We start from the raw sequence: 21,934 nt of genomic DNA, 5'->3' as shown, positions 1-21,934 counted from the left end.
TGTAATATCACTTCTCGTAAGATCCATCCCCTATATATATAGGTGTGTGTGTGTGTGTGTGTGTGTGTGTGTATATGGAGATTTCAATTAAGAACCCCTTTGAGTTTTAAGAACTCGAAAGAACTCAGTGTAACGATTTTTCTTTCCGAATTTTTTTTACACATGTATAATATATGTAAGTTACATACATGTAAAAAAAATTACAGAATTTTTTACGCACCGAGTCGACTTTTTACACATGTGTAACGGACGTAAAAGTTAGTGTAACCACTTACATATTTATTCTCTCTCATACTTTGACTTTTTTGCTAGATTTAATCTCAACCACATATTCCAATCCATTTAATTAAATGTGTTGCCTAGAATTGAGTTCTTAAGTTCTTAAAGCTCAACATGGTTCTCAAAATATCCCTCCCCTGTATATATATATTACATTAGAGAAATAAATGCGTCATTGTGGGTAAAAGGTGCAACGTGTCACTCAATGATTGCACGAGTTGCAACTTGTCACTCTTTCATTGGTCATGACAAGTCATCAACTATGTGTAAAAAAGTGAATTAACATGGACATGATTACATATGAGATGTTACGGGTATAAAGCTTGAAATAAGGGCCGCTTAAAGATGTAAACGAGTCGAGACCAAGATCAGTGGAGATCCAATTTAACACGGGATATTTGGTTTGGGTAAAAATTCATGGTTACTCTTGGTGACAGAGCAACGTTTGCAATGAGCTCATTGTTGTCAATTGTAAGTTCATTCTGTATGTAGCCTTCGATCCACTTTGGAAAGCATTTTTCTATTATGTTAACTATGATTGATATTGTTTATAACATAGATTGTTGCATTACCTACAGGATGATAATAAAGTCGAATCGTTGATTCGTTGGCCACAATCACAACGTTTGATGATTTGCAATTTGTTGAGAAAGAAGATGGTAAGTCTAGTGATGGTTCAAAGCAAGTCAAATGTTCTAACACCTTGTTTCTAATCATTGTTACAACTTTTGTTTTAACTAGATTGGGCAAGATGTTAGGGAATTTTGGGCCTATATTCTTCCCTAGATCGTAGATCACTTGGGGTTCAGTCATGGTTAGTTATTTAACTATGTTAGTGTCTTATTGTTTTAACTATTTTTGGGTGTTACATTTTTTTCATGATGTATATGGTTTAGGTGTGGGGAGCATCCCATTTGGATCCATGTTGTTATAAATGCTTCGGTCGAATCGGCGCCCCTGGTGTCTCACTCCCAATTGCTTTAGGATCTTGCAGTATCATTCTCTCCAATGTTTGGATCGTTTGCTCGTTAACCCCGTGAGCAATGAACATTTTATTATTGTGTAGGTAGTAAAAAAGGTCTTGATGTAATGATGTACATATACAACAAAAAAATAGTGATGATGTAAATGTGTGTGCAAAATAATTGATGAATTAGAAGTTTTTTCCTTTACAAGAGTGACTTTCTTGTGTTTTAATGATCAATTTTGCACTTGCTTTTTGTCAATCTGGTTTTGGTTCTATAAATTCTGTGGATGTAACATGTATCAATATTTGAGGCTTTTACTAAGCATAGTTAAAAAAATTGTTAACAAACATTAAAAAAAATTAACTAAAAAAGGTAGTTTTGATTCGATTTGAAATTGTAATTATTTGATAGATTGCTTTTTACTACTTAAATGCTATCAGAAAAAAAGAACTTCAATACTATTCGTGAAACGACATGAACCCATACAATCTTTTTGTATACGAATATTCGGTTTTTTTTCAATTTGATTTGGTTAGCATACAATTTATTACATGTCCTGTTAACATCTTAAGAAATAAATGGGATGCCAATATAATCACTACATTAACAATTTGTTAGATTAAGATTGTTATTGATAATATAATTAAAAGTTGAGATTGTCACTAACCAGAATGTTAGAAGAGATTAATAATGAGTCATAGTTAATAGCTTAGATTGTTAAAAAAATTCCTTATTAAAATAAGCAAAACGAAAAATGTTTTACCGTTTTGGCAAAGCAAATCCTAGAATCCGTAGATGTGATTTGGAATTGAAGATGAGGCCTTAAAGTAGGCTTCAATTGAAACGGATCTGGGAATCAATAGCGGGTAGATGAAAATGGTAAAGTATTAATCTGTTGCATTCAAATGTTTTAGAATCCGTAGATGTGATTTGGGAATTGAAGATGAGGGCTTCAATTGAAACGGATCTGGGATTCAATAGCGGGTAGATGGAAACGGTAAAGTATTAACCAGTTGCATTCAAATGAAAGATTCAACGGTTAAATCAGACTCAAGCAACGAATGTGGTAATGACAAAGCAATGAATGAAATTGAATGTAACATTCAGTCCAACATTAAATATACAAGTGTCTAATGAAAGAGAAAGTGGAAAATGAAAGGTTGTTTATATGTACTATAATGTAATATAAATAATAGTAATTTTTTTATATATTATATATTACATCATTATTATACATCATATCCTATCATATATATTACATCATATTACTTTATAACATAAATAACATTTAATGTCATATGTTATTAAATGAAATTATGTTACATCATATCATATCAACTTACGATAAAATTAATTAATATAATGTGAAATTACGTTATAATATAAAATAAAATAATAAACATGACTTTTTTCTGGACGACTATAGTGTCAGTGTTTGTCAGGCTTATCATCTGTATACAACCCACATTACATGAGTTCAAATTCTTTAACAATGATGTTATCCCCTTCTACTGGTTGACTACTAATTAGCTAATATTTTTTCCATTCAACCTGCGTTAAAACCGGCTTCTAACCTAGTCATAAAAATATGATATGAAAATAATAGATAAACCCTTTGAATTAACACTTTTGACAAATAGCTAACAATATATGCACATCTTAGATTAAAAACTAGCACTTGCGTGATAACTTATATGGCTATGCTAAAGTTTTCTAACATAAAAAATACATAGATAGGCACATAATTGAATGACATAATTACAAATTTTGTCCTTTAAACAAAGTCAATTTATGAATCATGTCCCTTTTTTAGTTTGTTTACATGCGATGTCCTTTAAATATTTTTTTCCTACACATTATGTCATTTACGCTAACTGGGTTAGAAAAGCTCAGTTAAATATCGTCACGTGAGTGACACGTGAGGTCTTTTTGGTCCATAAAGAAGGGACACGATCCATAAAAAAGGACAAAATTTATAATTTTTTCTAATTGAATACACAAAGTTTAAATCTATGTTTGGTATATGCTTAAATAAACCTCTCTATATACTTTTACTAGGTTAAACATGTATAATATATAGGGTGGTAATAAGAGAAAAACAAAAAGAACTTCGCCGTTGCCACTATACGATTTATGCAACTTTGACTCGTCATATCAATCTGTCCTACCCACGTGCGTCATGCCTCAAATATTGTCAAAACATTTTGGTCACATCGGATGCCGAAAAAAGGAAGCAAGTGATGCAACCAGAAATGAACTTGCCAAAGATTATCTGTCATGACAACTAGTTTAAACTTTTAAACATCCAAAAGAAATTCAAATCGATGAAATTTGAAGACAACAAATCCAATAAACACACAATCTACAACATCATGACCCACAAAAAAACACAAGTACAAACTTAAAAAGTGCAGTTACACACACCAACACACATGTTACTTATATTAATCAGAAATTCAAACACAACATACCACGAACGCACATCATGACGGTTGTCCATCTGGGCTTTCTAGAACCATTTAGCCCGAATTGATAATATATACAACTTTGGAAACCAGCACCCGCTGCATATTGAGTTACTGGTCATAACATGATCCTGGACCAGTAGGCGGGCTCCGGGCATAGAAATTTGTTACGGGGCTAGCTTGAACACCACGCCTAGTCAGCAGGCACCTGAAGTACTGCAACCTGGGTAATGCAGTCTCAGAGGTGTTGCTTATAGGTGCAGCTTCCTTTGCCGTCCACAACCGCTCTAAAATGCAAAAATTAATAAATGCTTAGAAAATGTAAAAACCAAAGTGTAACGATTTCATATAACAAATGACAAAACCACCCTCAAATAATATTAAAAAAATATGAAATAAATAAATTAATGATTGGTTGTTAAGGAGTTCTTAAAGTTCTTAAATTATTTGAAAGTAAAGTAGGAGTGTGCATGAAACCGAAAAAAAACCAAACCCAAACAAAACCGACGGTTTGGTTTTATAGGATACCTGCGGCGGCTGCGGCGCGGGGCCATATTGTTTGCTGAACATTTGAAGGATCAGCAGTCTCACTCCACATACACACTTCTCCACCAATCACAAGTTCCTGTTGAGCAGGATCAGTTATTCCTTCAAGGGGTTCAGCATCATAAACATAATCCCATGGGACATCCAAATGATCAAGATACCAAAACCCTTGATTGCTGTAAATGCACTTAAACCCTTTTGCAGCCACCTTTGGACAAACACCAGCTCCCAACCTGTGACAATATAACATCGCTTCTTTATTTAGATGTGAATGTTTTAATGCTGATATAAAGTAGGGGAAAAAAAACAGGAAACTTCACCAGTTATGCACAACAGTCTTTGGATTGAGTTTTTCAGCAAAGGTGTTGAATGTTTCTTCCCTGTATAGATAGAATTTAAATATATATACACACACACACACATATGCACATTAATGCACACATATATATGCCTGTAAACGAACCAAACGTTCAGTGACTGTTGAGAAGTTCATATATTTAATAAACGAACGAACATGAATACAATTATTTTAATTCAGTTAATTAAATGAACCTGTCTCGTTCATTCATTAATGTTCATGAACGTTCATATACATCCGTTCATTGAAATTCGTTTACATTCGTTCAATTACATTACTTATGTTGGTTAGTTTACGTTCGTCCATTTATATATTCATTTCCTTTTTAAGGCCCATTACAATTTAGTCTAGTTAAAATAACTTTTCAGGCGCAACACATTGTTCTTCACATTTACTTTAAATCTTAGCCTACTTAGGTTTGTTCATTAATGTTCAGTTATGTTCGTTCGTGAACTGTTCGTTTATGTTGTTAATGAGCATAAACAAAACACAAGCAGTTCATTTTCTTAACAAACGAACACGAACAAGAAAACCTCGTTCGTTTAATTTTACGTGTTTAATCGTTTGTTAGGTTAAACGTTCGTGTTCGTTCGTTTCGTTTGTAGGCCTACATTACAAATATGTATACATATTACGTAATTGACAAATGTTCAGTACTTATATACTGTAATGTGGTTACCAATATTATTCACTTCTGAGTTTAACTTCGATTGCTAAACTATGACGGGCACGGAAAAAGGTTATTTTGATTTGGAACAATGGGTATAGTAAATTAAATAAACACTAATTTGGTATAACAAAGGTTTTAAATTTGCGATACCAATTGACGGGGGTCCAGTTTTTGGATATTGCTATCTCTTGAGCTTTGACCACAAAGTACTGATATGCATCTTTAGCTGTCATGTTCCTCTCCTGAAGCCTATATATAAACAGATTATATGTAAATTGTAAATACAAAAAGTGAGAAAACAAAAATCTGATAAATTTAGATAAGGTTTTACCATTGCTTCACATGCGGGGTGTTTTTCCAACAATCTGCACCAAGCCACCAATGTAGATTGTGTAAGACAACAAATAAATTATTCATATTTAATTGTATCATCATTATTTACTAACCAGTATTGACTTCATCACCTCCTAAATGAAAAAGCTCAAAAGGAAATATATCTCGCATGTCTGCAAATATTGAGTTATATAAACAAAGCACAAGTTAACATCATGCGGTAAAACATTAATAAAGTTAAATACATAATCAGTAATATGTTTAACCTTGTAAAATTCCGGTAAGCACCTCAAAAGTGAAGTTCTTTGAAACATCAAGAGGTTCTTTGCAAGTAGATGAAGGCCAAAGATCAGGATACCCAGTACCCCTGCAATGAAAGCAGCTCACTATTGATCTAGAATAAACTAATTTATGTCGTAATCAAGAATGTGAATCGTCAATCGCATTTACCATGATTCTGCATGACCGGGAACATCAATCTCTGCCATTACATTGATACCTGGCATGAAAACAATCACCATAATTAAAAAAGAACCAGTATTAACGAAACAAAACGCCATTAAACATTATTCCAATCAATCAAGTTTACATATATAAGCAAATGTACCTCTCATCTTTGCAAAGCTTTACGGTAAAATCATCAGGTAAACATGAAACAGCAAACAAACTTTTAGTAAAACAGAAACAAAGTTGCATGTTAGCACAAGTTTTAAGAGATCATAAAACTAAGCATTATATAATAATATAAATTTCACAACAATCATAAGCAATAGACATGGAGTCTTACTTGACTATTTCAGAAGCATCTTCAACAGTATACCGTTCCCACTTTGTATATGCACCTTTCCATAGCTTAGGATATGCAGGTACCTCTAAAGGAAACGATTGTTCATCTATGATGTGCCAATGAAGAACATTCTACTGAACAAAAGTCACAATATCAGAAACATATGAACTTATACTCAAGTCATAAATACTGAAACATCAAAGGGTAGCTTACAAGTTTAGCATATGACATGGACTCGATTATTTGCTTTATTATGTCAATTGGATAATAGTGTCTTGAAGTATCTATTAAGCAAGGTAAACACAATCCAGAATTACAAACTAGCAAAGCTACAACAAAACAAAATATTAAACTTAAAAAAAGAGCTGTAACATACCAAGCAAAAGCCCACGAAACTTAAATCTTGGTTTGTCTTTGATAAACCATGGAGCTTTGTATATTTGTACAGTTTTGGTTCCATAATCAAAACCACATAATTGACTAAATGTCTGTAATAAAAAAATCCATTAGTTTAAACTTTAAGGCAAATTAAACAATTAGCTAGCTAATTTAACTATAATACTGACTGTTATGTTTGTACCTCTAATCCGCGCAGTGCACCATACACTGTGTTTGCCTGCATTAAACATAATATTCAAAAAGTTTGGAAAAATCAACTGTCATTTGTGAAATTCAATCCTTTGTTGGTTTACGGGGGCTGTATATACAAACATCACCCCCATGCTATTTATACATGCCTATAGAACTCGTATAAGCCTATACGACCTGTATAGACATTGTGTGATTAACATGTGTACGAAGAAATCAGAATCGCAGCCTATATGACTGTATAGGCCCTGATGCCAGTCTCGTATAGCTCTTCGTGGATGAACTATATGGCTCATATAGGCCTTATACGACTCGTATAGCTCTTCATGGATGAATCGTATGCCTCGTATAGGCCATAATATCTCATTCTTATTCAAATTTTTTCAAAGTTAAAATATCGGTCAGAACATCGATACTGATAATATCAACGATATTGACCGATATTCCCGATATCAGTGTTTTAAGTCTTAATTTTCAACTTTTAGTGATTAATGTTAGTGTTTTGAGTCTTAATCAGTTCCTACTTGCTACAATTATTAGTGTTTTGCAAGTTTTTCTCCTTTACTTGTATGCACGCTATACTGCTCGTGTAGGTTTTTGTCAACATCATTGACACCATCGTCAATCGACTTGTTTTTAACCAACACCTCCATCAACAAACGACTATATTTTTCACAAGTTTTAATTTATTAAACAAAATAACAAACTTTGTGCATATATGATCAGCATAGGTCTATACGAGGCACCATAAACAAAAACTGAAACATGCCGACACAAACTGACATAATTCAGGTCTTATACACGAAGGTGGTGTTTGTAGAGCGCATGCCTTGTTTATAAAATTTTGAAATATTGATAAGCATTACCTCAATTGTAACCTCTCCGATAATCGAAAGGTCATTATTCTTAGCAACAAGCAATGTATAACTCTCATCAACACCTAATTGCAACTGAAACACATTCAAACACCTAACAATTATCACTAACCGAATCCAAAACACCTTCAAAAAACATAGGAGTGCAAACAAACTGAGTGCCACTCGCAAGCAACTCGAGATCGGCTAGTGAAAAAGAGCTTAAATGAGCCCGAGCTCAACCGGCTCGAGCCTAAACAAGCTTGTCATTTATATAATTTGTATAATATATATATATATATATATATAATAACTATTATTATTAATTAATATATATAATGTTATGAAAAGATAACTAAATGTTATAAACGTTGATACGTTATATATAAAATTAATTAATAAATAGTAAACAAGCTGAGCACAAGCTAGGCTCGAGCTTTAAAAATAGAGATCATAAGAGCCGAGCTCTAGCTCTATGTAAGTTAAACGAGCTCGAGCTCCTGGGCTCGTTTGCACACCTTTAAACAAAACTAACTCACCTCTTGATCATTAGAATGAACAATAACATAAACTTTACCAATATCATAATCCGAATCACTAACTCCTCCCAATTTATAACCATATGCATGTTTAAATATAATCGTTTTGTATCTATTGAAAGCTTCTCTAACAATAACGGAGTCTCCGGCGTTGCCGGAGAGTGAGACGGATAAATTAGGATCAACGGTTAGGGTTTCGTTACCGGATTTGAATTGCGAAGGTAACGGCCAGAGGTACGTGATGGATTGATCGTCGGATAAAGAACGCATGGTGCGTGAATTGATGGTTTGAAGGAGACATATAGAGAGAATTGTGAACACAAGTTTGAGTGATTTAGGGTTTATAGTACACATTTTTGGGGAGATTGAAAAGCTGTGTTTGACCTGTGTGAGATGATGATGATGATGATGATGATGATATTGGTTTGTTTTGAGGTTAAAATAATGATGGTTTCTTACGGAAGGACCACCGTGTTTAATTCATGGTAATAATAATCGGAGTCCACAGTTCGGTTTTCGGTTATACCCGAATCGAAATCGAATTCTGAATTCGGACTCGGTTTTTTCGGTTATGGATATGATATTGTTTTCGAGATTTTTTTTTGTTTTTCGATTTTTCTGAACACGCCTATGTTGTATCGTTAGAAAAACCTAGTATCATAAAACAATCGCTAAAAGGTAAAAAAAAGTGTAGCATAACCTGTCTCATTTGTTACTTTTGGATTAGTTATGCCGATTCATTAAAAACGGTACTAGGAAAAGTCAATAGGACAAAACCTGGTGAAAATGAGTGCAACTAGTATGATGAGTGTCAGTTATTTTATCTGTAAAAGTTGTTGAAACATTTACAGTTAATGATTGGTCTATTGATTTCTTGATGCGTAATTCTTTATGTTGAATAAAGTATATGATTTATTTTCGTGTGAGACTTTCGTTGTCTTTTCGTATACAGATACCAAAAAATCCACGACTACGTTATATTAGAATTTCTGCATCTACAGTGCCACCTAAACTTATTTCGATAGGTTACATCGTATTGTGTCTTCATTTAGAATATACAAATTATATATCTTTGTATGAATGTTAAGAAATTTTAGTGCATCGTTGGCACTTAATCATGGTGCTTATAGCCCAAGAATGACTATTTCTTTGGTGAGAGATGATAAATGTCATTTCTATATTAACTCATTTATACTTAGAAGAAGAGTTTTATCAGTTAAAATGTTCGATCTGTTATGGTAGTACAATTATTTGTCAATTATCATACCATTTATAATTTAACAATGAGCGTATTTGATAAAGTATACACGACAGACCATTTTTAACCAAATTACAACTTGAATTTAGTATCAAACCGTTTCACTTGTTATGCTAATGGTTTGCACATGTTTACGTGCACACATTTAGGATTGATGTCTATAACACCAACAAATACACCGTCCATGTTCAGATTTATCACATGAACCCATCAACCTCTTTGTCATATATTTACAACTTGATTACAAATCATTTACAACCCGTCAAACCATTTGACTAAATTAATCAAACGACCAAACACACCAAGTCATGACTAATATTTTAAACACAAAATTTGATACATCAACCAGACACGATGAACACACCCTAGCCAAATCAAAACCAAGGATGCAAACGAGCTGAACCGAGCCCAAACTCGACCATGCTCGAACTCGACTCGTTTAACCTACACAAATCTTGAGATCGACTCGTTTCGAGCTCCATTTTCAAAACTTGAGCTCGGCCCTTAGGTAGATTTTCTAGCTCAAGCTCAGCTCGTTTAATATTTATCAAATATTTTTTATAATTATAATTATTTTTATATATTATTTGGTTAGTTTTATATATTTTTCAGTAACATTATATATATTAGTTAATAATTATATATATATAAATTATATAAATGACATGCTCGTTTAGGTTCGCGAGCCGGCTCGAGCTCGATAAGTGAAACTCGAGCCGGGACTTGTTTATTAAATGAACTTACTTTTAGGCTCGATCAAGCTCGGCTCGATCAAGCATTTTAACAAGCCGATACTGAACAGCTCAACTCGTTTGCGCCCTAATCAAAACCAGGATCACAATAAGGACTTATTTTGCAACTAGAACAAACTTGAGGCTCTAAATTGTATCACCCATTAAAGGGTTTCTGGGGTTTATACGTCTCCTCCACCTCCGCCACTATCTCAGCTGCCTCCATTGTTACTCAAATCTTATGCACCATGGTTCTATCAAACAAGAAGCTAAAGCAAAAGCTTCGATCCGTATTGTTATCCGAATCATCACCCCAATCAGACTCACAACCCCACGAATCATTTAAATCGCTCCTGAGGTCGGTAACCCAAAAACCCAAATTAAACAAAAGGGAGATTCGTAGAGTTAAAAACCCAGCAGTTAAACCAAACCCAGGTCAAGAAACTGGTGGTGTAGAGAAAGAAAGTGAAGAAATTGATGGTGAGTTGAAGAATAATAATAAGAGGAAGAGAGAGGAGAAAGATGGAGTTGATAAAGATAAGGGCTTGAGTGATAATAATAATAATAATAATAATAACAACAATAATAAAAAGAAAAAGAAGAAAAATGTTAAGAAGAAGAAAGCTGTGAAGAAGGATGAAGAGGGTGTGCAGAAAGCAAATGCAGGAAGTGAAGAACAAGGTGTGAAAGAGGAAAGTCAAAGTCAAACTCAAGTTCAAGTTCAAACTCAAATTAGGTATGTTTTTTTTATTCATCTTCATGTAAATGTTTCATATTGTAGGCTAAACATGTCTTGATAAGTTGTTGAATGTTGATGTAATCAAAATAGATCACTCCAACCAAGGGGAAAGCTTGTATTGTGGTTGGCTTAGTAGTGTAAATTTAAGCGTTTTCGTCCAAATTGTTTTTATACATGGTGTAAATTTACATGTCTTTTGTCCGAAAATTTTGAGCCCGACCACCCTTGTTTATGAAATTTTTTTATGCGTATTGAATCCTGACACCCGGGCATTTACTTCCAAGCTTTGCCATTGACCGCAACCAGTGTTGTAGAACTCGCTAGGCGCTCGTTGGGCGGTGGGGTATGGACTAGCGGTTACAACAACAACTATATCTAGTAAAAATCTCATCGTAGGATCTGGGGAGGGTGGGGTGTAGGTAAATCATATATGTATATATATATATATCCTAAGGGATAGAGGGTTGCTTCGAGTGAGACTTACGGCTCTATAAAAGACCAGCATTAGAAAACATAATATAAAACTATATAGTGCTAGTGTGCTAGTGATGGTTTTAAAATAGAAGGCTACAATTATAAAGACTGTAACATCATAAAACAATATATAAAGACACAATGAAAGACAATTACAAGCAAATTCTAGTAAAAATTGTAGCCTCACTTAAAGTTCCTCAATCCTAAACCTTTGTGTCCATGAACTCCTATATTGGACCATGTCCTAAGAGAGTTACCGACAAGCGATTAATAGGGATTATTCGGATTGGAATTTTTCATGTAATTTTTCAAAAATTATATATACTTTGAAAAGTTTCATATAAAATTTCACATAAACACTTCTAGCATAAACTGTTAAACGTAAGCATGACAAATCAATGAGAAAACCAAGGTTCTTTTAAAAATAATAAAAGATAAAAAAAAGGTCTGATTTGGACCAATTTTGACCGATTTGACCGACTACGATTAATTTGATTAGGTTTAATCGCATTAGTGGAGTACCAATTTGCGATTAATCACTGATTACTCCTGATTTTTACAACACTGATTGCAACATCAAGCCCCGATAATCACTTTAGATACACATTCAAATTACAGGCTTATACATACTACTATAAAATACAGATGAGAGTTATTAATGGATAATCACTAAATAATAAGCAAAAATCATATATGTTTCATTTACATCACTTAATTTTAAACTTTCTTGATTGAAACACCTAATTAAAGTCAAGTAACTTCTAAATTTTTTAAACCAATTGTATCTCATTGCTTTCACGATGCCAACACATTTTGATCGATTTGTGTGCTAAATTATTTAATGCAGTAAAGAAGATGAGAATATTTTTACAAAGATATATGTTGGAGGCATTCCATACTACTCAACTGCGGAAGATATTCAAAGTTTCTTTGAAGGATGTGGAAGCATTACTGAAATAGATTGTCTAAAGTTTCCCGAGACTGGAAAGTTTAACGGAATTGCCATGATAAGTTTTCGGGTATGATAAAGAGGTGCTCTAATTGTCACACATATTTTTAACCTTATTTTTGTACATATTTGTCGCATTAATATTATTATTAGTATGGTATAGTTACAAACCTTTAATGTGGAGTCACATTCCAATTTTTTCATTGCAGACCGAAGCTGCAGCAAAACGAGCACTGGCACTTGATGGGTCGGATATGTGAGTAACACAACTATTTTTTAGTAAAATGTTTGTTACAAATACAGGGGCTATATGGGTACTTTTTGGTGCGATTTAAGTTGAGCCAAAAGTTCTATTTTTTTATTCTTTTTAAACACTTAAAAGAGTGTCAAGTATTATTACAAACGGGGGTGTGCATGAAACCGAAAAAACCAAACCCAAACAAAAACCAGCATTCTGATTTTATGTTTTGCTAAAAACAGAATTTTGGTTTTGCATGTAATAAAACCAAACAAAAACTGCACCGGACGACTGTATGGATTTTCATTTTTAATTTTGAATGTTAAGTAATTTCCAAAAAATTAATAAATAGTTAACCAAAATATTTTAGCCCAAATGCGTAATAATCAATTAATCAATATTTAACACAAAGTTTTAGGTCTGAATTCATTATTTTGCGTCAACTTTTTTTTTTCAGCCCTAAAATTTCAAGCCCAAACAGTAAACCGAAAGCTGAAAAAACCGAAACCGATTGGTTTTCAAAATCTAAAAGTCAGCTCCGTTTTTGGTTCGGTCTTAGTCTAAAACCGACCCATGCACACCGTTATTTACAGATCTGTTATTCTGTTAGTAATAATTAAATCTGTTGAAGAAAGTGATCTATGAGGTTTTTATTAATTAAAAATCCACTTTGAGTAACTTCTATCTAATAATGTGAATGACAAACTTATTTCTTGTTATAGGGGTGGACTGTCCCTCAAGATTCAACCTTACAAGGCAACCCGAGATAAAAAAGTTTCTGATTTTGCCCCTGCAATGTTGGAAGGCTATAACAGAATTTATGTTGGAAATTTATCATGGGATATGACAGAAGATGAGTTAAAGAAATTCTTTTCAGATTGCAATATATCTTCTGTTCGACTCGGTAAGGATAAAGAAACAGGGGAATTTAAAGGTTTTGCACACGTCGATTTTGCTGATAATATGTCGTTAACAATGGCGTTAAAGTTAGACCAAAAACCGCTTTTTGGTAGACCCGTGAGAGTTAGATGTGCGGTCGCACCAAAATCAGTTAACCCTGGTTCAAAAGTGGACCCCACTATCAGTAAAAGTGGTAGTGATGGCGTGGCAAGCAAAGGAAAGAGGCAGACATGTTATGGTTGTGGTGAAAAGGGTCATCTTTCTTCATCGTGCCCGAACAAAAAGGCTGCTGACATGGCGCCTACGGGTGGCAAGACTGATGATATGGCAATTGATAGCGTGGACGCTGATAAGGCGAAGGGGAGGACATGTTATGAGTGTGGTGAAAAGGGTCATCTTTCTTCATCATCCCCGAACAAGAAGGCCGCTGACGTGGCATACACAGGTGGCAAAACTGATGATGTGGCGTTTGACCAAGGTGAAAAGGAGGCTGATCATGTTGGTGATGGTAAGATTAAAAGGAGGACATGCTATGAGTGCGGTGAAAAAGGGCATCTTTCTTCATTGTGCCCGAACAAAAAGGCTGCTGACGTGGCACATACATATAACAGAACTGATGATGTGGCGTTTCACAAAGATGAAATGGAGGTTGATAATGTTGGTGATGGTAAGATTAAAAGGAGGACGTGCTATGAGTGCGGTGAGAAAGGGCATCTTTCTTCATCATGCCCGAAAAAACAAGGTGCTGACGTGGCAAACTCGCGTCCTGAAACTTTTGCACATGTGGCGGTCAAAGGTAATGAAGAGGTTGACTATAACACGGTCAATTCGGTCAGTGATGGTAAGTTAAAGAGGAGAACATGCTATGAATGTGGTGAAAGAGGTCATCTATCATCATCATGCCCAAAGAAACAAGTTGCTGACGTGGCAAACCCGCGTTATGAAACTTTTGCACATGTAGCGGTCAAAGATAATGAAGAGGTTGACTATAACACGGTCAACACTGTTAGTGATGGTAAGTTAAGGAGGAGAACATGCTATGAATGTGGTGAAAGAGGTCATTTATCATCATTATGCCCTAAGAAACAAGCTGCTGACGTGGCAAGCTCAGTGAAGGAAGTTGATGACATGGAAGTTGAGAAAGCTGACGTGGCAGTTGTTGGTAAGGAAGTGAGTGAAGGTAAGTTAAGGAGGAGAACATGCTATGAATGTGGTGAACGGGGTCATTTATCGTCATTATGTCCTAAGAAACAAGTGGCTGAACGCAAGATAGATAATGACGTGGCAGTTGAGGAAGTTAAGACTCCGGTTGCTGTTAGTGATAGCAAGCTAAAGAGGAGGAATTGCTACGAGTGCGGTTTAAAGGGTCATGTATCCTCATTGTGTCCCAACAAATCACAAACTAGTTTTGCGGCTTAATCAAGTAAGTTGATTATTATTATTATTATTATTATTATTATTATTATTATTATTATTATTATCAATGGTGAAACAAGTTTATCATCATCATGCATAAATTAGTTGAAAATTATATAGCTCCCATTATGTTGTTTCCATAGAATAATAACTTAATAATTTGCTTTGACTATGTCTATATGCCATGACAAACTTTAGCAATTTTCATGGAATGAATAATAATGTTTATAATATGTTCTAGACAACGATGCTAACTTTCCGAGTCATCATTGTTTTCAGGTTTTGTCATGGCCCGAACCGCGGACCCTGCCATGGTCCATTTCTTTCAACACATAATAACCAAACCAGTTAGTAATCTTCACCTGATCCTGCATGGATCGAAACAAAGGTTCGTTTGAGAATAGCGTTTAAACGCTACAAGTTTTGCTAGTCATTATTTCTTTGATTGTATTAATGGATTTATATACTTTTTGCTAGGCTGTTTTATCTAAGAAAATACACTTTATGCTACCTACTCTGCTCTTATCATTACTTGTTTGACAAAAGTAAGAAACAAAAACATATTATGATGACTGAATCTATTGATCCAGATGTTTCTGACTGGTTTTATTTTGTAATGTTACAATGATTAAGAATCATAATCGGGTTTTGTGTCGGATCAATACAAATTTATGTACTACAAATTTATTGTAACAATGACAAATTTAACGCCTAAGGCTGAGGGGTGTGGGGCTTCAACGGAGGCGCTAGAGCCCCTCCGCTCGCGCCCCCAGGCGCTAACACCACACCACCGGGGCGCTAACGCGAAAATCCATGCAGGCGTGAGCCTGTTAGCGGGAGAAGAGAGAGAGGAGCTTGTTGAATTTTAGAAAAAGAGCCGTTGGGCTCTTATTAAATTAAAAAAAAAAAAAATCTTCCTATATAATACCCCATTTCACCCATTTTTATACCACAACTTCAAACCTTCACCCAAAATCAATTCATCTTCTCAACTTTTTTTAAAAAAAATGGCTGGAAATTGGTACCCAAACCTTGATTCAGATTATATTGACGACGATTTATGGTCGTCACCGCACCAACCGATGTTTTATTCGGAGCCGCAAGAATCATCCGGCTTTCAACCATCCAACACACAACCGTCTCCTAACTTTGTTGTTCCGGAGACGCAAGAATCACACGGTGAAGCTACGGGACCAAAAAGACGCGTCCACCGGAAAAAACAACTTGCAACTGACGGGTCGGGACCGGCTTCGACTCCGAGGACGAAACGAAAAGCCACTCAGTGGTCATCGGATGAGAAGGAAGCCTTGTGTCGGGCTTGGATAGTCATTTCTGAGGATCGGCGTTGCGGTAATTGTTTTAACGTTTTTAAAAATGATTTTTAATAAAAAAGTTAAATATAAAAGTTAAATGGAAATCTAATTTATTTATTCATTTTGCAGCCGACTACCAAAAGAGCAAGATTTTTTGGACAAAGGTTAGGAAGACGTTCTACATGCTCGTTGGGAGTACAGAGCGGAACGCCGATATGATTTCGGGTCGGTGGTCCGAAATCAGAAAATTTGTCAGCTTGTTTACTAATCTTTTCAACAGGAACAGCGGTCGTATGAGACCAAGTGGCAGTGATGATTTGGCGGTTTACAATTTCACGGTCGAAGAGTGGAAGCAAGAGTGTTTGCGGAGGTATGGGATGGTGAAGACGTGGGACGATTTATTGTTGTGGGAGAGGTTGAAAAGGTGTTCCAAGTGGGTTGAGCTGGTGGCGCCGGACTTTGATGCGGAAGTAAGGGCGAAACGGACTAAAACTAGTTCGTCTGGAGCGTATAGCACTTCAACCGGGTCGGATTGCCGCGTTGGATTCGACCTAAACATTGCGGAGGAGGAAACGTCTTCACCGCCGAGGAGGCGGCCATTGGGAAGGGACGCCAAGGGGAAAAAACCGGCTGAGGGGGAAGCCGTAAACATCGTCAATCTTGTTGAATCCCTCAATAAATTCAACAAAACCATGGAGGTGGTCTCTAATGACAAAAAGGAAAAAAGTCGAATGAGAGATTTGGACTTTCTTACTAGAGACTTCAGTAACCTAAACCCGGTCGATCAAATGCTAATGGAAAAGCAAAAGGAACGTATCCGAAAGAGGTTGATCGAAGAAGACCAAGCCGAAGAATAAGAATAATGTTTTTTTTAGTACTTTAATTTTTATTTTATTTTTAGATATTAATGTTTTTTTTTATTAATGTGTGTTTTTTTTAATAATTTATGAGTTTTTTTAATAATACGTTGTTTGAATATATTTATAAAAAAATAAAAAAAAAATTCGCTGGAGCCCCTCCACACCAGGGCTAGGGGCTCAAACGGGGGCTCCAACACCCCCCTTATCCAGTTTCTCTCTCTGCCACACGTCATAATATTATTGGTTGGAGCTCTCATTAAAGCCCTCCACACCCCTCAGCCTAATATGTACTACAAATTTATTATAACATTATAACTTGATTATAACAATGGTTTAAAGTTAATATCCGCATTAATAGCACATGTGATTGTTAAGTACTTGTATTTGATCAATTCATTGATGTTGACTTTTTGAGAGTCAAACTTGCAATTCATGGATGACAATCATATCCATAATTTGGATACATACAAAAATGAAGTTCACGGGTGGCAACTTGGAAAATGTGAAGTATTTGGAATATTGTTGACTCCGGCTTTTAAGCTATATTATTAATATACTTGCATAAATACAACAAAGAAATCATAACCCTTTGAGATAATTATGGAAAGATGTTGGCCCCTTGTCCTTCTAATTTAGGACACCATCCCATCATAAATGGACAAATAAATATTTTTATTTTATAATTTTTTGGTTTGTAAAAAGGGAGTTTCATGGGGGTTTTTGAGAATTGATATTCATGCATTTTCTAGATTTGTTTATGTAGAATCCAAAGTTTATTGTACTTTTTTCTTCTGGATTTTTAATGATCTTTTTTATATTGTTTTGGTCTTGAAAAAAGTAAATTTAAACACATGTTAAAGCCCTTTTAATGAATATAAAAATTATTATTTATAAATGTTGGTTGATACTAGTTATTTCTTGAAACAAGTTTATTTTTAAAAAAACAAAAGATAAACCCCTATTTGTGAAACTTGAAAGAGACTTATATGTTCTTCACAATTTAAGATACCAAAGGGTATTTGGACTTTTAATTTGGTCTAAACTTTATTTGTAATAACATATAAAAGTGATTTTTATTTTCAAAACAAAAAAACAAGTCTTGTGATCATGTTTAAATAATGATTTTTGTGACTCAATGCTAGTTATCTGATAATCAGTGACTATAATTTTTTGTGAAGTTTGGCTTAAAACCGACGAGTATTAAGCCGAAAGTGACCATTCAATCATTCATTTGATCCTGAAAATACAGTAAACTAAATGACATTTTACAATGTTATAAGATTTGTAACATTACTTGTATAATATTTTTTTTTATCTCAGTCGTTAAAAGATGTTTCCTTTCTAAACATCAGTACACATCAATTTACATCTTACATTATTAGATATTGAAAGAATTTTGGCCAACCCAATAGCTAACAAAAGTTACATGCTAGGAAACCTATTAAATCCGAACTGTGAAATCAAACAGTATCAACTATCAACAGCTTGATTTGACCCCCTTTTCTTAAAGAGAAAATATTGACCCTTTTATATATAATACAAACCGAACTACATCTGGATAATGGGTAAGTGAGCAACAAGTTGGGCCGCTATCCCCTTTTGAATCGCAAAGCCTATTCTGCTAAATATAAATCCTTGGTTCCTCGGGCTCTGCGAGTCACTGTGGACCACCTTCTACACCCGCTCCAAGAAGTGAACCGCATTGGGAGCTAGGGATCCAAAAGTGTCGAAGGCAAATGGAATGAACACGTGCTGATTCTCCAAACACGATGTCTCATGCTTAGCAACCTTCCTAGACTCCGCTCTCAAAACCGCCTGTCCCGGTACGAAGCCACTGTCTCTCAGCCCCACCAACGGGGACACCCTATTGAGGTCAACACACGCATGCTTAACCCCTGCCCAGCCAAACACAAGAACATCCGCAGGACGCAGGGTAGATCTTCCCTCACGCGGATCAATCAAAAAGTTAACAGGTGCCTCTTTCTTGGCTGAGATCCCGGCACATCTAAGCACATCCCATAACACATCTCTAACCCAGTCATGACGATACTTGAATCCCGGCAATTCCTTACAGTGGAGGGCATGCTCACCGAATCTATCCAAACAAACTTTTTTACAAATGGGGCATAATTCATCTGGAGGGAAAAGGGAATCATAAGCCGGTATTTAAGGATGGCTCTGTATTCAACTGCCGACATCCGTTGCCCAAGACCTTCAATGGGCACAACAGTCAAAAAATCTTGGGCATGAGCCCCTTGAGACAAGCTAAAACTGCCTTTTGTCTCGGGGTCATATCGAATCGCTCCTCCAAATCATGTACGTGTTTACCATAAAGAGCACTCGCCAAGGTTTGTTGAGGTTTCTTGGGGGCGGTCTCCTTATCAGTAAAACCGCCTATATCAAGGTTCGGGAGATTTGTTCCAATATTACCAAGTGCAAAAGAGTAGTCAGGATCTACCCACGTAACACCAGCGTTTCGCAGGACGTGGTCCTGCAATTTCCACGACTGAGACCTGGAAACCACAAATGCATATGCGGAGACATCCTCAGCCGAGAAAATTCCTAAGCCTCCGCAACGCATAGGGAAGGAAGCCAACCTCCACTGGAGGTCCCCAACACATTGAACATCTAATTAGAATTTAAATCGAACAAACTCATTGAATTTTTAAAAATAATAAAAAGCTTGATTTAAGCAACAATTTAATAAAAATAGTGTTAATAATAACTAAAATACAAGTGTTAGGAATAGTTTTCATACTCGTGCAGAAGAAACAGTAGAATGTTTCCCTGGTTCCCATAAATATACATTATATACCCCTGTGATGACAGCTAACCGAATGTACCCGCCATCTTCTTCTTCTTCTTCTTCTTCTCTCACTCACATGGCCACCGATTCCAGAAACGAGATCTTCATCTCCAGAAGACTTAAGAAGACTCGAAACCGTGTTAACATTACCGGAAACCTGAATCCTCTCATGCTCAGTACTCCTGACGCAAGTCCTAACTTCATCACACCTAGAACCTCACCAGCAGTTGCAATCACACCGAGAAAAGTCCCGATTCTGTATTATCTTACGCGAAACGGTCACATTGAGCATCCGCATCTTATCGATGTTCCGCTCTCTTCGCTTGATGGACTCTATCTCAGAGGTAATCGGTTTTCGCTTGATATTTGTGGAATTTAATGGTGGCCTGAGCCCTGAGGTGGCCACCTATTTTCGTCAGGAAATATTTTTATACGTAGTGTAACCTTATGTTGCTGAAAAGTTTGAGTCTCTTGCGTTTTCGTCCAAGCTTCACCACTGGTCAAGTAGATTTCATGAAACCTTAGCAATTTTCTTCTCTGTGTAATGTAATATTCTTGTTTGATCAATCGTTTTAACTTGATAATTATGGAATTCACTTATTTCTGCAAGTTTAATCCAGTGTCCTCATGAAGATTTCATGGAAACTAGGGGTGTAAACGAGCAGAGCATAGCTTGAGCAGTTGAGCTCAACTGAGCTCGAGCTCGGCTTGTTTCTAGCTCTTTTTTTCAAGCTCAACTTATTTATTATTTATTAATTGATTTATATACGTTTTTAATTATTTTTGTATTTTGTGAGAAAACCTTAAACGAGCCAAAGCTAGGCTCGAGCTCAGTTGTACAATGTGAAATTTGTCTTGTTAATGCTCAACAAGCCTAAACGAGCTTCCCATACATACAAAGCTTGAGCTCGATAACTAAACGAGCTTTATCTGAGACTCAACTCCTTTCAAGATTTTGTCAATCCGAGCTCATATAGCTCGCGCCTCACGCGCAGCTTGGATCATCGCGCTCATAACGTATACATAACAGTTGTACGCAAAATGATTGTTCAATTGATCAATTTAACTTGATAATTAACAAACTTCTTGATTCCTACAAGTTTAATTAGTATGTTCTTGTAGAATTCACGAAAACGAGCGGTTTGATCTGATGAATTTGTAGTAATTTTGTTGGCAGATGTTATGAACACTTTGAATTATCACAGAGGAAAAGGAATGGCAAACATGTACTCCTGGTCATTCAAACGGTATATAACTTAAACCAATTTCTGTTTCGTGTTCAATAAGTTATTAGGTTTAAAATTTCATAATATCAAATCCAGGAGCTACAAAAACGGTTACGTATGGCACGATTTATCCGAAGACGACTTAATCGACGTCACAAACGGTCACGATTACGTCCTCAAAGGCACCGAGCTTCTTCAACCACATCCAACGGACTGTACGGACACAAACCGCACCGGCGAAAACTGCACTTCTTCTTCAACGGCGGCGATCCGACGGCGAAACCAGTCATGGAGTTCGTTTGATAATCCACAGGAATATATGGTTGTGAAGTGTGAATCCAACAGAGAATTGGCGGCAAATTTTGCTGCGGATGCGGCGACGCAGACGGAGGAGCAACGGAAGGGACACGTGGCGGTGGCGGTGGTGACGGAGGAGATGCCGTCTCCGCCGCCGTCGAATTCGAGTTCGGATGGTGTGGTTGGAGGACGGTATGGTGGTGGTGATGGTGATCGGACGGTGGTGGATAAGTGTGATGGAAGTGGGAGGATGAAGGCTTCGGAGGTGTTGATGCAGTTGATTACGTGTGGGGCCCCGGCTTCTAGATTGAAGATGCAAACTGGGTGTGGGTGTGGGTGA

The 21,934-nt window shown here is 35.9% G+C and overlaps 3 protein-coding genes across 3 annotated transcripts; 2 read left to right on the top strand and 1 right to left on the bottom strand.

The window, feature by feature from the left end:
* Positions 1–3,535: 3,535 nt before the first annotated feature.
* Positions 3,536–8,765, bottom strand: LOC143591339 (beta-hexosaminidase 1-like). The gene is made up of 15 exons (XM_077071575.1): positions 8,388–8,765; positions 7,861–7,944; positions 6,987–7,022; positions 6,783–6,894; positions 6,620–6,690; positions 6,407–6,537; positions 6,227–6,243; positions 6,070–6,118; positions 5,886–5,986; positions 5,733–5,792; positions 5,618–5,651; positions 5,437–5,535; positions 4,579–4,638; positions 4,241–4,491; positions 3,536–3,999 (listed from the first exon to the last, which is right to left on the bottom strand). Exons 1-15 carry the CDS (start codon positions 8,739–8,741, stop codon positions 3,824–3,826), a joined length of 1,635 nt encoding a protein of 544 aa, XP_076927690.1. The 5' UTR covers positions 8,742–8,765; the 3' UTR covers positions 3,536–3,823.
* Positions 8,766–10,525: 1,760 nt separating this feature from the next.
* LOC143591338 (phragmoplastin interacting protein 1-like) lies at positions 10,526–15,699 on the top strand. Its single transcript, XM_077071574.1, has 5 exons — positions 10,526–11,112; positions 12,437–12,608; positions 12,748–12,794; positions 13,499–15,099; positions 15,372–15,699. The coding sequence occupies exons 1-4, from the start codon at positions 10,625–10,627 to the stop codon at positions 15,093–15,095; spliced, it is 2,304 nt and encodes a 767-aa protein (XP_076927689.1). The 5' UTR covers positions 10,526–10,624; the 3' UTR covers positions 15,096–15,099; positions 15,372–15,699.
* Positions 15,700–20,147: 4,448 nt separating this feature from the next.
* On the top strand, positions 20,148–21,934 carry LOC143591347 (protein SOSEKI 5-like). Its single transcript, XM_077071580.1, has 3 exons — positions 20,148–20,415; positions 21,249–21,318; positions 21,394–21,934. Exons 1-3 carry the CDS (start codon positions 20,148–20,150, stop codon positions 21,932–21,934), a joined length of 879 nt encoding a protein of 292 aa, XP_076927695.1.

This window comes from Bidens hawaiensis, unplaced genomic scaffold (assembly GCF_021521415.1).
Source record: "Bidens hawaiensis isolate Kalapana, Puna unplaced genomic scaffold, B.hawaiensis_p1.1 tig00039579_1, whole genome shotgun sequence".
NCBI classification, from domain to species: domain Eukaryota; kingdom Viridiplantae; phylum Streptophyta; class Magnoliopsida; order Asterales; family Asteraceae; genus Bidens; species Bidens hawaiensis.
The sequence above is the reverse complement of the archived record's forward strand: the minus strand, read 5'-3'. Positions and strand labels throughout refer to the sequence as shown.

What these genes read in the sequence shown, in the direction of transcription:
- LOC143591338 (XM_077071574.1), top strand. Translation starts at nt 10,625, where the DNA reads ATGGTTCTATCAAACAAGAAGCTAAAGCAAAAGCTTCGATCCGTATTG. An exon ending in TTGCCATGATAAGTTTTCGG is followed by an intron (nt 12,609 to 12,747) that starts GTATGATAAAGA and finishes TTTTCATTGCAG; the next exon opens with ACCGAAGCTGCAGCAAAACG. An exon ending in GCACTTGATGGGTCGGATAT is followed by an intron (nt 12,795 to 13,498) that starts GTGAGTAACACA and finishes TTCTTGTTATAG; the next exon opens with GGGTGGACTGTCCCTCAAGA.
- LOC143591339 (XM_077071575.1), bottom strand. Translation starts at nt 8,741, where the DNA reads ATGTGTACTATAAACCCTAAATCACTCAAACTTGTGTTCACAATTCTC. An exon ending in TCGGAGAGGTTACAATTGAG is followed by an intron (nt 7,023 to 7,860) that starts GTAATGCTTATC and finishes TGTTTAATGCAG; the next exon opens with GCAAACACAGTGTATGGTGC. An exon ending in AAGACTGTTGTGCATAACTG is followed by an intron (nt 4,492 to 4,578) that starts GTGAAGTTTCCT and finishes ATATTGTCACAG; the next exon opens with GTTGGGAGCTGGTGTTTGTC.
- LOC143591347 (XM_077071580.1), top strand. Translation starts at nt 20,148, where the DNA reads ATGGCCACCGATTCCAGAAACGAGATCTTCATCTCCAGAAGACTTAAG. An exon ending in TGATGGACTCTATCTCAGAG is followed by an intron (nt 20,416 to 21,248) that starts GTAATCGGTTTT and finishes TTTTGTTGGCAG; the next exon opens with ATGTTATGAACACTTTGAAT. An exon ending in TACTCCTGGTCATTCAAACG is followed by an intron (nt 21,319 to 21,393) that starts GTATATAACTTA and finishes TATCAAATCCAG; the next exon opens with GAGCTACAAAAACGGTTACG.